This window comes from Zonotrichia albicollis, chromosome 34 (assembly GCF_047830755.1).
Source record: "Zonotrichia albicollis isolate bZonAlb1 chromosome 34, bZonAlb1.hap1, whole genome shotgun sequence".
NCBI classification, from domain to species: Eukaryota; Metazoa; Chordata; class Aves; order Passeriformes; family Passerellidae; genus Zonotrichia; species Zonotrichia albicollis.
The window spans coordinates 1,589,829-1,606,448 of NC_133852.1; the positions used below are offsets into that span (position 1 = coordinate 1,589,829).

General features: G+C 54.8%; 2 protein-coding genes across 2 annotated transcripts in view; one reads left to right on the plus strand and one right to left on the minus strand.

The window, feature by feature from the left end:
* Positions 1 to 316: 316 nt before the first annotated feature.
* Positions 317 to 11,920, minus strand: SLC3A2 (solute carrier family 3 member 2). The gene is made up of 10 exons (XM_074531047.1): positions 11,794 to 11,920; positions 9,140 to 9,316; positions 8,135 to 8,142; positions 7,894 to 7,962; positions 6,197 to 6,261; positions 3,703 to 3,895; positions 3,610 to 3,661; positions 1,927 to 2,060; positions 1,554 to 1,612; positions 317 to 659 (listed from the first exon to the last, which is right to left on the minus strand). Exons 1-10 carry the CDS (start codon positions 11,918 to 11,920, stop codon positions 317 to 319), a joined length of 1,227 nt encoding a protein of 408 aa, XP_074387148.1.
* A 2,277-nt stretch (positions 11,921 to 14,197) lies between these two features.
* The window catches only part of SART1 (spliceosome associated factor 1, recruiter of U4/U6.U5 tri-snRNP), a 28,925-nt gene continuing 26,502 nt past the window's right edge, over positions 14,198 to 16,620 (plus strand). The window contains 4 exon segments of the mRNA XM_074531331.1: positions 14,198 to 14,487; positions 14,489 to 14,570; positions 15,267 to 15,318; positions 16,251 to 16,306. Coding sequence (XP_074387432.1) covers positions 14,248 to 14,487; positions 14,489 to 14,570; positions 15,267 to 15,318; positions 16,251 to 16,306 — 430 coding nt within the window. The 5' untranslated portion in view covers positions 14,198 to 14,247.

Consider the following 16,620-nt stretch of genomic DNA (forward strand, 5'->3'; position numbering starts at 1 on the left):
TTTTGGGTGCAGAGAGGGGGTCAAGGCAGTTTTAGGGTGCTGTGATGGGATCAGAGCAGTTTTTGGGTGCTGAGAGAAGGATCAAGGCACCTTTGGGGTGCTGTGGTTGGGTCAGGGCAGTTTTGGGTGCAGAGAGGGGCTCAAGGCAGTTTTGGGTGCTGTGATGGGGTCAGGGCAGTTTTGGGGTGCTGTGATGGGATCAAGACACCTTTGGGGTGCTGTGGTGGGGTCAGGACAGTTTTGGGGTGCTGTAGTGGTGGGGTCAGGGCAGTTTTGGGGTGCAGTGGGGGGGTCAGGGCAGTTTTGGGGTGCCCGCTCACTGGGGGCTGTAGGGGAAGCTCAGCAGCAGCCCCTGGTGGGGCCCACCTTGAGCTCCTGCAGCTGCACCTGCGGCTCCCCCGGCTCGCGGGGGCCGGTGCTGAATCTCAGCGTGGCCCACTCGGGCAGGGGGGGGTCCTGGGGGTCCCTCTGGACCGAGAAGGGTCTCAGGGGGGTCCCGTTGGGGGTTGAGCAGCAGCAGGAAGCGCTCGCTCTGGTCCCAGCGCCGCAGCAGCGCCACGGCCGCGCCCCGCCCGCACCGCAGCGCCTCCCCAGCAGCAGCGAGCGCTCGTGGGCCCGCAGCGAGGCCAGGGCCGTGTGCACAGCTCCAGCTCGGGGGGCTGCAAGGACGGGGGGCTGCGCTCAGGGGGGTGGGACACCCCTAAATGCAGCCCTGAGAAAAGGGGGTGCTGGCCCTTTAAGGAGGCAGCAGGCGGTGTTGCCCTTTTTAAGGAGACACTGCTCTTTTAAGGTTACATTGTCCTTTCAAGAACACATTACATTTTAAAAAAATGCATTACCCGTTTAAATGTGTGTTTCCTTTCTAAGGGTACATTACCCTTTTAAGGATGCATTACCCTTTTAAGGGTATATTGCATTTATCAGGACATATTACCCTTCAAAATGTACGTTACCTTTCCAAAGATGTATAACCCTTTAAGATTACAATGTCTTTTAAAGATACGTTGCTATTTGAAAATCGCATTGCCCTTTTAATCTGTGTTGCCCTTTTAAGGGTGTATTGCATTTATCAGGACATAATTACCCTTGAAAACGTACGTTACCTTTTTAAAGATGTATTGCCCTTTCAAGATTACGTTGTCCTTTCAAAGACACATTGCTATTTTAAAATTGCATTGTCCTTTTAAATGTGTTGCCCTTTTAAGAGTACATTACCCTTTTAAGGGTGTATTGCCCTTTTTAAAAGGCTTTGCCGTTTTAAGAGCCTATTACCCTTTTAAGAATGTGTTACCCCTTTTAAGGTTGCATTGCCCTTTTAAAAGTGTGTTGCCCTTTTAACAACCTGCGGTGGTGTCCAAGCTTTCTGGGACCCACCCCAAAGCTCCGCCCACCAGTGGGCGTGGCATCAGACCACACCCATTAAAAGCCATAAATGGACATTAAAACCCACCCCAAAGTGGGAGGAGAGACTTTAAGCCACGCCTCTTAAACCACGCCTCCACCCACCAAGCACCGCCCACAACCTGTCAATCACAGCCCCAAGCCCCGCCCACCTCAGAGCCGTTCCGCTCTTTTTCGGTTCATCGATCAATTCCCACGGCATCGGCGGCAGCTGGGGGGGGGAAATGGAGAAATTGGGGCAAAAAATGGTAAAATTGGGGCAAAAAATGGTAAAATTAGGGCACAAACCAATGAAATTCCAGCAAAACCCAAGAAAACAGGGCAAAACCAAAACCAGGGAAAATGTGGGTGAGGGCACCATCCCAACCCCCTCCCCAAAACCCACCTGCAGCCCCCCAAATTCCTGAAACTCCCCGAACTCCCACCTGAAGCCCCCCAGATTCCTTCTCAGACCCCCCCAATTCCCTTCCAAGGAGTCCCAGCCCCCCCAAATTCCACCTGCAGCCCTCCAACCCCCCCCGGTACCTGCTGGTCGTTGGTACGGCCCAGCCCCAGCTCGTCGCCGTAGCTCAGCACGGGGGTCCCGGGGAGCCCCAGAGCAGCAGCAGCTGCGGCAGCCTCAGCTCGGGGGGCGCCCACGAGCGCCAGGGGGACCCCACCTGTGGGACACAGACACCCCAAAATATGGGGGGACCCCAAAACCCGGGGGGACCCCACCTATGGGACACAGACACCCCAAAACCCGGGGGAACCCCATCTGTGGGACACAGACACCCCGAAATATGGGGGGACCCCAAAACCCGGGGGGACCCCACCTGTGGGACACAGACACCCCAAAACCCGGGGGGACCCCAAAACATGGGGGGGAACCCACCTGTGGGACACAGACACCCCAAAACCTGGGGGAACCCACCTGTGGGACACAGACACCCCGATATATGGGGGGACCCCAGAATATGGGAAGGACCCCACCTGTGGGACACAGACACCCTGATATACGGGGGAACCCTAAAACCCGGGGGGACCCCACCTGTGGGACAGAGACACCCCAAAATATGGGGGGACCCCACCTGTGGACAGAGACACCCCAAAACCCGGGGGAACCCCACCTGTAGGACACAGACACACCAATATATGGGGGGGACCCCACCTGTGGGACACAGACACCCCGATATATGGGGGGACCCCACCTGTGGGACAAGGACACCCCAAAATATGGGGGGACCCCAAAACCCGGGAGACCCCAAAACCCGGGGGGACCCCACCTGTGGGACACAGACACCCCTAAATGGGGGGACCCCAAAACCCGGGGGGACCCCATCTTTGGGACAGGACACCCCAATATATAGGGGGACCCCAAACTATGGGGGGGACCCCAAAAAATAGAAAGGGGCAGCAGGACCAGAAAGAATTTGGCGGTTCCAGGAAGAATTTGGGGGTTCCAGGAAGGTTTGAAGGTCCCAGGGATTTTTGGGGGCTCATTTAAGGGGTCCAGGGGGTTTTGGTGTTTCTGAGGGGATTTTGGGGGGTTCCTGAGGGGGATTTTTGAGGGTTCCTGAGGGGATTTTGGGGTTCCCAGGGGTTTTTTTGGGGGGTTCCTGACTCACGCTCCAGCCCAGCCCCCCGACGGAAGCATTGGAGCCCAGCAGGGATTTCTGGGGGTTCCCATGGAAGTTTTTGGGGTTCCCAGGGAATTTTTTGGGTTCCCAGGGGATTTTTTGGGATTTCCAGGGGATTTTTTGGGGTTCCTGAGGGGATTTTGGGGGTTCCCATGGAAGTTTTTGGGGTTCCCAGGGGATTTTTGGTGTTTCTGAGGGGATTTTGGGGGTTCCCATGGAAGTTTTTGGGGTTCCTCACTCATGCTCGAGCCCAGCAGGGATTGCTGAGGGGATTTTGGGGATTCCCAGGGGATTTTTGGGGGGGTTCCTGACTCACGCTCCAGCCCAGCCCCCCGATGGAGGCGTTGGAGCCCAGCAGGGATTGCTGAGGGGATTTTTGGGGGTTCCTGAGGGATTTTTGGGGTTCCTGAAGGGATTTTTTGGGGTTCCCAGGGGTTTTTGGTGTTTCTGAGGGGATTTTTGGGTTCCCAGGGGGTTCCTGAGAGGATTTTTGGTATTTCTGAGGGGATTTTGGGGGTTCCCATGGAAGTTTTTGGGGTTCCCATTGAAGTTTTTGGGGTTCCCAGGGGATTTTTGGGGGGTTCCCCACTCACGCTCCAGCCCAGCCCCCCGATGGAGGCGTTGGAGCCCAGCAGGGATTGCTGAGGGGATTTTTGGGGTTCCCAGGGGGTTCCCCACTCACGCTCCAGCCCAGCCCCCCGATGGAGGCGTTGGAGCCCAGCAGGCCCAGGAGGCTCCTCAGGGCTCCCTCGGGGGATTCGCGCTCGGGCCGGGGCTCCAGGGGCTGCAGGAAGGGCCCCAGCAGCAGCCGCAGCCCCCCCGGCACCGCCGGCACCGCCTGCGGGTCCTGCAGGGCCGTGCCCCCCACCAGCACCCTGCAAACGGCACACGCTCAGGGGGGACCCAAAATATGGGGGGGAAATCAGGGGGAACCCCAAAATATGGGGAGGGAGAAAGTCAGGGGAACCACAAAATATGGGGGAAAGTCGGGGGGAAAGTCAGGGGGAGAAGCCCAAAATATGGGGGGGGAACCCCAAAATATGGAGAGGGGAAAGTGAGGGGGGAACCCCAAAATATGGGGGGGAAAGTTGGGGGAGAAGCCCAAAATATGGGGGGGGGGAAGTCAGGGGGAACCCCAAAATATGAGGGGAAAGTCAGGGGAAAGTCAGGGGGAGAAGCCCAAAATATGGGGGGGGGAATCAGGGGGAACCCCAAAATATGGGGGGGAGCATCAGGGGGAGAACCCCAAAATATGGGGGGGGAAAAGTCCAAAATATGGGGGGGAAAGTCAGAGGGAACCCCAAAATATGGGGGGAAAGTCGGGGGGAAAGTCAAGGGGAGAAGCCCAAAATATGGGGGGGGAACCCCAAAATATGGGGGGAAAGTCAGAGGGAACCCCAAAATATGGGGGGTGAATGTCAGGGGGAGAAGCCCAAAATATGGGGGAAAAGTCAGGGGGAACCCCAAAATATGGGGGAGAAAGTCAGGGGGAACCTCAAAATATGGGGGGAAAGTCAGGGGGAACCCCAAAATATGGAGGGGAAAGTGAAGGGGAACCCCAAAATATGGGGGGGAAAGTTGGGGGAGAAGCTCAAAATATGGGGGGGGGGAATCAGGGGGAACCCCAAAATATGGGGGGGAGGGAAGTGAGGAGGAACCCCAAAATATGGGGGAGGAAAGTCAGAGGAGGAAAGTCAGGGGGAACCCCAAAATATGGGGGGGGAAAGTCGGGGGAAAGTCAGGGTGAGAAGCCCAAAATATGGGGGGGGGAAAGTGAGGGGGAACCCCAAAATATGGGGGGGGGAAAGCCCAAAATATGGGGGGGGGAAATCAGAGGGAACCCTAAAATATGAGGGGGAAGTCAGGGGGAGAAGCCCAAAATATGGGGGGGAAAGTGAGGGGGAACACCAAAATATGGGGGGGGAAAGTCAGGGGGAAAAGCCCAAAATATGGGGGGGAAAGTCAGGGGAACCCCAAAATATGGGGGGAAAGTCTGGGGAGAAACCCAAAATATGGGGGGAAAGTCTGGGGGAGAAACCCAAAATATGGGGGGGGGAAAGTGGGGGGGACCCCAAAATATGGGGGGGGAAAGTCAGGGGGAGAAGCCCAAAATATGGAGAGGAAAGTCAGGGGGAACCCCAAAATATGGGGGGAACCCCAAAATATGGGGGGGGAAAGTCAGGGGGAACCCCAAAATATGGGGGGGGAAGTCAGGGAGAACCCCAAAATATGGGGGAATGTCAGGGGGAGAAGCCCAAAATATGGGGTGGGGGAAAGTCAGGGGGAACCCAAAATATGGGGGGGGAAGTCAGGGAGAACCCCAAAATATGGGGGGGAAGTTGGGGGAGAAGCCCAAAATATGGGGGGGAAAGTGAGAGGGAACCCAAAATATGGGGGGGGGAAGTGAGGGGGAACCCCAAAATATGGGGAGGGAAAAGTCCAAAATATGGGGGGGGGAAATCAGGGGGAACCCCAAAATATGGGGGGGAAAGTCAGGGTGAGAAGCCCAAAATATGGGAGGGGAACCCCAAAATATGGGGGGAAAAGTCAGGGGGAGAAGCCCAAAAATGAAGGGGGAAAGTCAGGGGGAACCACAAAATATGGGGAGGAGAAAGTGAGGGGGAACCCCAAAATATGGGGGGAAAGTCAGGGGGAGAACCCCAAAATATGGGGAGGAAAGTCAGGGGGGAAGCCCAAAATATGGGGGGGGGAAAGCCCAAAATATGGGGGGGAAATCAGGGGGAACCCCAAAATATGGGGGGGGAAGTCAGGGGGAACCCCAAAATATGGGGGGAAAGTTGGGGGAGAAGCCCAAAATATGGGGGGGGGGGAAAGTGAGGGGGAACCCCAAAATATGGGGGGAAAAGTCAGGGGGAACCCCAAAATATGGGGGGGGGGAAAGTGAGGGGGAACCCCAAAATATGGGGGGAAAAGTCAGGGAGTGACTGAAAAATGACAAGGGAAAGGTCAGAGGAGCACCCAAAAATGGAAGGGGAAGGAAAGGAGAGCACCCCAAAAATGAGGGGAGGAAAGAGCCCAAAGTGGGGGGGTCTGTGAGGAAGAGGATGAAGGGAGGAAGAGATTTGGGGGATCAGTGGGTTTGGGGTGACACAGGGGACACTTTGGGGGGGTCAGTGAGTTTTGGGGGACACAGGTGACACTTTTGGGGTTCAGACCTGGTGACGCCGCTGGGGCTCGGCTTCTCCTCCGTCAGGTTCCTCCACTCAGCCACCACCGAGGGCTGGGGGGACATGGGGGGGTCACCCAGAGCCCCCCAAAATCCCCAATTCTGCCCCAAAATCCCCCCAAATAACCCAAATTCTGCCCCAAGAAAACCTCAAATTCTGCCCCCAAAAAACCCAAATTCTGCCAAGAAAACCCCAAATTCTGCCCCAAATCCCCTCAAATTCTGCCCCCAAAAAACCCCAAATTCTGCCCCCAAATTTACCAAAAAAACCCTCAAATTCTGCCCCCAAAAAAGCCCAAATTTTACCCCAAGAAAACCCAAATTCTGCCCCAAAAACAACCCAAATTCTGCTTCCAAAAAAGCCCAAATTCTGCCCCAAATCCCCTCAAATTCTGCCCCCAATTTGCCAAAAAAACCCTCAAATTTTGCCCCCAAAAAAGCCCAAATTCTACCCCAATAAACCCCAAACGCTGCCCCCAAAAACCCAATTTGACCGCCAAAAACCCCCAAATTCTGTCCCCAACAAAACCCAAATTCTGCCCCAAATCCCCTCCAAGCCCGCCCCAAACCCTGCTCAAAATCCCCCCAAAATCCTTCACCCAAATCCTCAAATTCTACCCCCAAGAAACCCCAAAATCTACCCCAAAAAGCCCAAATTCTGCCCCAAAGAAACTCAAATTTAACCCCAAAAAAACCCCAAATAAAGCCCAAATTCTGCCCCAAAGAAACTCAAACTTGACCCCAAAAAAACCCCAAATAAAGCCCAAATTCTGCCCAAAGAGACTCAATTTTGACCCCCAAAAAAACCCCAAATAAAGCCCAAATTCTGGCCCAAAGAAACTCAAATTTGACCCCAAAAAAAACCCAAATAAAGCCAAAATTCTGCCCAAAGAAACTCAAATTTGACCCCAAAAAACCCCCAAATAAAGCCAAATTCTGCCCCAAAGAAACTCAAATTTGACCCCAAAGAAACCCCAAATAAAGCCCAAATTCTGCCCCAAAAAAACTCAAATTTGACCCCAAAAAAAACCCAAATAAAGCCCAAATTCTGCCCCAAAGAAACTCAATTTGACCCCAAAGAAACCCCAAATAAAGCCCAAATTCTGCCCCAAAAAAACTCAAATTTGACCCCAAAAAAAACCCAAATAAAGCCCAAATTCTGCCCCAAAGAAACTCAAACTTGACCCCAAAAAAACCCCAAATAAAGCCCAAATTCTGCCCCAAAGAAACTCAAACTTGACCCCAAAAAAACCCCAAATAAAGCCCCAATTCTGGCCCAAAGAAACTCAAATTTAACCCCAAAAAAACCCCAAATAAAGCCCAAATTCTGCCCCAAGAAACTCAAATTTGACCCAAAAAAACCCCAAATAAAGCCCAAATTCTGCCCCAAAGAAACTCAAATTTGACCCCAACAAAACCACAAATAAAGCCCAAATTCTGCCCCAAAAAACCTCAAATTTGACCCCAAAAAAACCCCAAATAAAGCCCAAATTCTGCCCAAAGATCTCAAATTTGACCCCAAAAAACCCCAAATAAAGCCCAAATTCTGCCCCAAAGAAACTCAAATTTGACCCCAAAAAACCCCAAATAAAGCCCAAATTCTGCCCCAAAGAAACTCAAATTTGACCCTAAAAAAACCCCAAATTTGACCCCAAAAAAACCCCAAAATCTGCCCCGGCCCCTCACCGGCAGCTCCTCGATGCCATCCAGGAACACCCCAGCGATTTCCTCCTTCAGCCAATGCCTCAGGGCATCCTGGGGGGCACAGGGGGGGTCAGGGGGGTCCCCAAAATCCCCAGAGCCCCCCAAAAAAACCCCCCAGAGCCCCCCCAGACCCACCTGGACCTGCTGGTGAACTTGGGGGTCCTTGGCTGCGTCCCCCCATTTCTGATCCCCACCGGGGTTGGGGGGTCAGGTCCAGAATCACCTTCAGCCCTGGGGGGGGGGGGGGGGAGGAGGGAAATTGGGGGGGTCAGGGCACCCCAAAACCCCCCCAGCACATCAGAGACCCCCCCAATAATTATAACCCCCCTCAATAATTATATTCCCCCTAATAATTATAGCCCCCCCAATAATAAACCCCCCCAATAATTATAACCCCCCCAAAATTATAAACCCCCCAAAAATTATAAACCCCCCCCATTAATTACAACACTCCTCCATAATTATAAACTCCCCCCATTAATTATAACCCCCCCAATAATAAACCCCCCCAAAAATTATAACCCCCCCATTAATTACAACACCCCCCCCATAATTATAAACTCCCCCCATTAATTATAACCCCCCCAATAATAAACCCCCCCAAAAAAATTATAAACCCCCCCCATTAATTACAACACCCTCCATAATTATAAACTCCCCCAATTAATTATAACCCCCCAATAATAAACCCCCCCAAAAATTATAAATCCCCCATTAATTATAACCCCCCCATAATTATAAACCCCCCCATTAATCATAACCCCCCCCAATAATTATAAAACCCCCCCATTAATTACAACACCCCCCCATAATTATAAACTCCCCCCATTAATTACAACACCCCCCCAATAATAAACCCCCCAAAAATTATAAACCCCCCCATTAATTACAACCCCCCCAATAATTATAAACCCCCCCAATAATTATAAACCCCCCTATTAATTATAAACACCCCATTAATCATAATCCCCCCAATAATTATAACCCCCTCAATAATTATAACCCCCCCATAATCATAAACACCCCCCAATAAATTATAAACACCCCACTAATTATAAACCCCCCACTAATTATGGGGGATCCCATTTTTGGGGTCACCCAACCCTGGAATCTTCCAAAATTCTGCCCCCCCCCCACTGTAAATTCCCCATAATTTTTGGGGGTATCCCCCCCCCCAATTTTGGGGGTCCCCCCCGTTTTCGGGGTCCCCCCATTTTCGGGGTGCCACCTTTGTCCTTGGCCGCCTGCAGGAGGGCGCTCAGGTCCTGGGGGGAGCCAGGGCGGGGTCCACGTCCCTCAGGGGGGGGATTTGATCCTCGGGTTTTTTTTTGGGGGGCCAGGGGGCCCAGGATGAGCCCCCCAACCTGCAGCTTCTCCTTCAGGTACCCCAAACGCTGCTCCACACCTGCCAGGGGGAACCCCAAAAGTGAGCCCAGGGCAGGAGCCCAAAATCCCAACCTGGGACCCCAAAATCCCAAAGTGAGACCCCAAAATCCTCACAGGAACAAAGGGACCCCCAAAATCCCACCCTGAAACCCCAAAATCCCAAAGTGAGACCCCAAAATCCTCACAGGAACAACAAAGGAACCCCAAAATCCCAAACTAAAACCCCAAAAAACCAACCTGGGACCCCAAAATCCTCCCAGGAACAACAAAGGGACCCTAAATTCCCACAGTGAGACCCCAAAATCCCAACCTGGGACCCCAAAATCCCAACCCGGGACCCCAAAATCCCAACCTGAGACCCCAAAATCCTCACAGGAACAAAGGGACCCCAAAATCCCAAAGTGAGACCCCAAAATCCCACCCTGGGACCCCAAAATCCTCCCAGGAACAGCAAAGGGACCCGCAAAATCCTAAAGTGAGACCCCAAAAAATCAACCCGGGATCCCAAAATCCCAAACTGAGACCCCCAAATCCTCCCAGGAACAACAAAGGGACCCCAAAATCCTAAAGTGAGACCCCAAAATCCCAACCTGAGACCCAAACTCCTCACAGGAACAGCAAAGGGACCCCAAAATCCCAAACTGAGACCCCAAAATCCCACCCTGGGACCCCAAAATCCTCCCAGGAACACCAAAGAGAACCCAAACAATGCTGGGGATCCCAAAATCCCACCCTAAAACCCCCAAATTCCCCAACCTGAGACCCCAAAAAACCCATCCAGGGCTCCCAAAAAGTACTCAAAGATCCCAAAACTGACCCAGGATTGATGGAAACTCTGAAATTCGGGGGCTAAATCCCCCCCAAACCCCCCATGACACCCCCCAAAATTTCCCCAGGGATCCTTTGGGATCCTTCCACCCCTCTGGGGAATCTCTAAACCCCCCCAAACCCCCATGGGATCCCCAAAACCCCCAATGGGACCCCCCAAAACTGCCCCAGCCACACTCTGAGACCCTCCCCCACCCAAAAAGGAACCTCTAAACCCCCCATGGGACCCCCACTCACCCTCTAAGATCCTTCCACCCCTCTGGGGACCCTCTAAACCCCCCCAAACTCCCTCTCAGCCCCCTCCTCACCTTTCAGATCACCCCCAAAAGCCTTTGGGGACCCTCTAAACCTCCCCAAACCCCAAACAGGACCCCCCAAAACACCCAGGGGACCACCCCCCAAAAATCCTCTGAGATCCTTCCACCTCTCTGGGGACCCTCTAAACCTCCCCAAACAGGACCCCCCCAAAAAATCCTGTAAGATCCTTCCAACCCTCTGGGGACCCTCTAACCCCCCCCCAAACCCCAAACAGGACCCCCCAAAACACCCAGGGGACCACCCCCAAAAATCCTCTAAGATACTTCCACCCCTCTGGGGACCCTCTAAACCCCCCCAAACTCCCCCCCAGCCCCCTCCTCACCTTTCAGATCACCCCCAAAAGCCTTTCGGGACGCTCTAAACCTCCCCAAACCCCAAACAGGACCCCCCAAAACACCCAGGGGACCACCCCCCAAAATCCTCTGGGATCCTTCCACCCCCTCTCACCCCTCTGGGGACCCTCTAAACCCCCCCAAACTCCCCCCCCAGCCCCCTCCTCACCTTTCAGATCACCCCCAAAAGCCTTTGGGGACCCTCTAAACCTCCCTAAACCCCAAACAGAACCCCCCCCCAAAAACCCTCTAAGATCCTTCCACCCCCTCTCACCCCGCTGGGGACCCTCTAAACCTCCCCAAATTCTTTCAGCCATACTCTGGGATCCTTCCACCCCCTCTCAGCCCGCTGGGGACCCCCTAAACCCCCCAAACCCCAAACAGGACCCCCCAAAACACCCAGGGGACCCCCCCAAAAATCCTCTAAGATCCTTTCACCCCCTCTCACCCCTCTGGGGACACTCTAAACCCCCCCAAACCCCAAACAGGACCCCCCCCAAAATCCTCTAAGATCCTTCCACCCCCTCTCACCCCTCTGGGGACCCTCTAAACCCCCTCAAACTCCCCCCCAGCCCCCTCCTCACCTTTCAGATCACCCCCAAAAGCCTTTGGGGACCCTCTAAACCTCCCAAACCCCAAACAGGACCCCCCAAAAATCCTCTAAGATCCTTCCACCCCTCTGGGGACCCTCTAAACCTCCCCAAACCCCAAACAGGACCCCCCCAAAAATCCACTAAGATCCTTCCAACCCCTCCTCCCCCTCTGGGGACCCTCTAAACCTCCCAAATTCTTTCAGCCATACTCTGGGATCCTTCCACCCCCTCTGGGGACCCTCTAAACCCCCCCAAACTCCCACCCCAGCCCCCTCCTCACCTTTCAGATCACCCCCAAAAGCCTTTGGGGACCCTCTAAACCTCCCTAAATTCTTTCAGCCATACTCTGGGATCCTCCCACCCCCTCTCACCCCACTGGGGACCCTCTAAACCCCCCCAAACTCCCCCCCAGCCCCCCTCCTCACCTTTCAGGTTACCCCCAAAAGCCTTTGGGGGGGCCCTGTAGAGCGCCCCGAGTTCCCACCAGGCTTTGGCAGGCAGGGGCTGGCAGCGGGGGGCCTGGGCCACGATGGCGGCAGCGGCCCCCAACATGCCGAGCCAGCCCCCCCAAAAGAGCACGAGCAGCACCAGGCGGGCCCGGGCCCAGAGCGGCGTCCCCGCCTCCCTTCAGAGCAGCTCCTCCTTGCCCAGCCCCGTGAATTTGGGGCTCCCCGAAACGCCCGAGCCGCCCAAAGCCGCCTCCTCCTCTTCCTCGGGGGGGATCTTCATCACCAGCCCGTTCTTCTCGGCGCCCGGGGCTGGGGAGGGGTCGCGGTGGGGAGGGGGGAGCCTGAGGGGGCGAGGCCGGCTCGGGTTCGGGCTCGGCCGCCGCCGCCATCGGCTCCTTCTCGGCCTCCAGAGCCGAGAGCTCCAGCTCGCGGGGCGGGGACTCGGGATCCATCTGGGGAAAGAGAGCGAAATGTTCGGGGATCGCCCAAAACCGCTCAGGGATTGCCTGGAAAACCTTCGGGGGTCACCGCCACAAACCTCTGGGGATTGCTCCAAAGGGATTTTCCTGAAACCCTTCAGGGATCGCCCCAAAACCGCTCAGGGATCAGCCCAAAAACCTTCCGGAATCACCTCGAAAACCTTCGGGAGCCGTCCCCAAAAGGGATCGCCTCAAATCCTTCAGGGGTCCCCCCAAAAACCTTCAGGGACCACCTCAAAAAACTTTCAGGGATTGCCCCAAAAAACTTTCAGGGATCGCCTCAAGACCCTTCAGGCATCGCCCTAAAAACCTTCTGGGATCACCCCAAGACATTCAGGAATCGCCCCCAAAACCGCTCAGGGATCGGCCCCAAAACCCTGCAGGAATTGTCCCAAAAACCTTCAGGGATTGACCCAAAAACCCTTCAGGAATTGTCCGCAAAAACCTTCTGGGATCACCCCACGACATTCAGGGATGGCCCCAAAAACCTTCCGCGATTGCCCTAAAAACCCCTCAGGGATTGCCTCGAAAACTTTCAGGGATCGCCTCAAAAACCTTCAGGGATCAGCCCGAAAGGGATCGCCTCGAAGCCTTCAGGGGTCCCCTCAAAACTTTCAGGAATCAACCCAAAAACCCTTCAGGGGTCGCCCCAAAAATCCTCGGGGATCACCCTAAAAAACCTTCAGGAATTGCCTCAAAAGCCTTCATTGGTCGCCCCAAAACCGCTCGGGGACCGCCCTAAAAAACCTTTTGGGATCAGCCCCAAAACCCTTCAGGGATCGCTCCAGAAGGGTTTGGGCGGGGTTCAACTTTCACCCCAAAGCGCCTCAAGCGGAATCTTTGAACCCCGACTTTGCCCCTGGCAGCGAAAGGTTCTTAAAGAGATCCAGGGGTGCTCCCCGCACCCCAAAAACTCCACGATGAGTTTTTAGAGATCCCTCTGGCCACGGTAAAATGTTCTTGGGGGGATTTCAAGCTCCTTTTGAGCATCCACCACCCCCAGGGACCCCAAATCCCTCCCAGGACGCCCCAAAATCCTTCCAGGCCTCGGGGCCCTCCCCAGCCCCTCCTTGAACAACCTCGGAGGGGATCTCGAGCCCTTCCCGCACACCCAAAAAACCCCCCCGGACACCCTAGAATTCTCATGGGGACCCCAAAAGTTATTTTTGTGCCCCATAAATCCCCCCCAAGAACCCCTCAGGGCGGGCGGTACCTTCGGCGAATCCTCGTGACTGGCGTGAGGGGCTCGGCGGAGCCTTTTATACTCCGCAATAACCACGCCCACTTTGCGGTAGTCACGCCCTCAGCCCCGCCCATGGCGCCGCTGAGGCGCCCGCACCGGGCGGATCAAAGGGCACGAGGCAGGGGGGGACCGGAAGCGCCCCGGGGCGAACGGGGCGGGACAGAGCCCTGGAGGGCGCGTTTTGGAGTGGGTGATTCTCGCCACGGCTCAGCGGGACGCCAGTAACGGGAGTCGTTTCCTTTTCTGCTCCTGGAACATTCTCGACACCCGCGTCCTTTTCGGGGTTCCCCCCCATGCCCCGCCATTTTGCCGCACCCCAAGCAGCCGCCATTTTGGTGTTTTTAAAGGCTCTATTGAACTCCTCTAGGCGCCACCATTTTGTTGTCCCCCGGGGATGCGCTATTTATGAACTCCCCCCATCCGGCGGCCCGCACCGGATCTCCTCACTGGAAACCGTGTTGGAAGATCCCCGGTTGCTATTAAGGAGATCTCAGGCCTTCAATGGGGGGACAGGACAGCGCCGCAACCACCCTGCTCATTCTGCCCACCCCTCCGCGCGCATAATGGTTCATCCCACATTACCCCCTCAAGTCCCGCCTAAACTTCGACCAATCAGCACCGCGCTCCGCCGGAAGTAGCCTAGCACAGGAAGTGTCTCCATGGCAACCACCGGAAGTCCCTCTCTCTCCCGGAAGTGGCGGCGCGGCCATGGGCGCCTCGAAGAAGCACCGGGAGCGCGGCGGGGCCGAGGCGGCCGAGGAGGCGCCGGGAGCGGCCGGGACGGGCGGAGGCGGCAGCAGCAGCAGCAGCGCGGGGCGGCCCCGCGAGCACCGCAAGCACCGGCATCGCGGCGGGGAGCGGCGCGGGAAACGGAGCCGTTCCCGGGGAGAGCGCGGGGGCTCCGGGGGAGGCTCCGGTTCCTCGAGGCGCGGAGGGACCGAGGAGGCCTCGAGGGGGCGGCCATGGCCGGGGCGGCTCCGAGAGCGAGCGGAGAGCAAAGAGGGAGAGGAAGGAGGAGCGGGAGGAGCCCGGTGAGGGCGGGAGGGGAAAATTCGGGGAGAATTTGGGGAGAATTTGGGGAAATTCGGGGTTTGGGGGGGGGCAGGTTTGGCTGGGGGAGACCCCAGAGGGATTTGGGGGGGGTTAAAAGGGATTTTAGGGGGTTCAAGGGGATTTTGGGGGATTAAAAGTAAATTTTGGGGGATTAAAAGTAAATTCTGGGGGGTTAATGGGGAATTTTGAGGGGTAAAACGAAATCTTTGGGAGATTAAAGGAGATTTGGAGGGATTGAAAGGGACCTGGGGGTTAAAAGTGAATTTTGAGCGGTTTAAAGGGGAATTTTGGGGTGTTAAAGTGAATTTTTGGGACATTAAAAGGGATTTGAGAGCACGAAAAGGGATTTGGGGAAATAAAGGGGAATTTTAGGGGTTAAAGAGGAATTTTGAGGGTTAAAATGATGTTGAGAGATTAAAGGAGATTTGGAGGTGTTAAAGAGGTTTAGGGGATTAAAAATGAATTTTTGGGTGTTAAAGAGAAATTTTGGGAGATTGAATGAGATTTTGGGGTGTTAAAAATGAATTTTCGGGGTGTTAGAGGGGATTTGGGGTGTTAAAGGGGAATTTTGGGGTCCATGAATGTGTTGGGGCGATGCAGCACCTTGTGGGGAACCAGATGAGCTCCCCCCACCTTAATTAATTACTAATAATTTACTAATTACCCCCTCACAGCTGCCCCCAAATCCGCAGCGGGCGAATCCTCCTTGAGCGTGGAAGAAACCAAGTGAGGAACCCCCAAAAAAATCCCCAAAAATTGGGGTTTCCCCCCCCAAATCCCCCCAAAATTGGGGTCCCCCCATCCCAAAATTGGGGTTTCCCCCCAAATCCACTCAAACTGGGATTTTCCACCAAATCCCCCACAAAATTGGGGTTCCCCCCTAAAATCCACCCCAAAATTTGGGTTCAACCCCAAATCCACCCCAAAATTGGGGTTTCCCCTCCCCAAATCCTCCAAAATTGGGGTCCCCTCACCCCAAATCCACCCCAAAATTTGGTTTTCTCCCCCAAAATCCTCCTCAAAATTGGGGTTCCCTCCCCAAATCCCCCAAAATTGGGGTTTTTCCCCCCAAATCCACTCAAAATTGGGGTCCCCTTACCCCAAATCCCCCCCAAAATTGGGGTCCCCCCATCCCAAAATTGGGGTTCCCTCCCCAAATCCCCTCAAACTGGGATTTTCCCCCAAATCCCTCCCAAAATTGGGGTCCCCTTACCCCAAATCCACTCCAAAATTGGGGTCCCTACCCCATGCCCCCCCTAAAATTGGGGCTCCTCCCTAAAATCCACTCCAAAATTTGGTTCAACCCCAAAAATCCTCCTTAAAATTGGGGTTCCCCCCCTAAAATCCACTCCAAAACTTGGTTTTCTCCCCAGAAATCCTCCTTAAAATTGGAGTTCCCCTCCCCAAATCCCCCAAAATTGGGGTCCCCTTACCCCAAATCCACCCCAAAATTTGCTTTTCTCCCCCCAAATCCTCCTCAAAATTGGGGTTCCCTATCCCTAATCCCCCCAAACCGGTGTTTCCCCCACCCCAAATCCCCCAAATTTTGGGTTTCTCCCACAAATCCCCCTCAAAATTGAGGTTTCACATCCCAAATTCCCCAAATTTCCTAAAATTGGGGTCCCCAAACCCCCCTGAACCCCAATTTCTGTTCCCAGTAAGCTCCGAGCCAAACTGGGACTGAAACCACTGGAGACCGGCACGGCCAAGAAAGGTGAGGGGGGATTTTGGGGGATTTGGGGAATTTTGGGGGAATTTTGGGGGGATTTGGGGAATTTTGGGGGGTTTGGGGCTGATTTTGGGGTTCCTGCAACCCCTGGGCCAAGTTTGGGGTGCCCAGGGCTGATTTTGGGGCTGATTTTGGGGTTTTTGGGGCTGATTTTGGGGCTGATTTTGGGGTGTCCTGGCCCCATTTTTGAGGTTGATTTTGGGCCTGGTTTTGGGGTGCCCAGGGCTGATTTTTGGGGCTGATTTTGGGGTGTCCTGGGTCAATTTTTGGGGCTGATTTTGTAGCCAAGTTAAGGCTGA

Excerpts from the sequence above, each read along its gene's own strand:
- SLC3A2 (XM_074531047.1), bottom strand. The coding sequence starts at position 11,920 with ATGTTGGGGGCCGCTGCCGCCATCGTGGCCCAGGCCCCCCGCTGCCAG. Across the intron at positions 9,317-11,793 it reads TTTTGGGGGTAACCTGAAAG|GTGTGGAGCAGCGTTTGGGG; the intron begins GTGAGGAGGGGG and ends TCCCCCTGGCAG. Across the intron at positions 660-1,553 it reads AAGAGCGGAACGGCTCTGAG|CCCCCCGAGCTGGAGCTGTG; the intron begins GTGGGCGGGGCT and ends CCGTCCTTGCAG.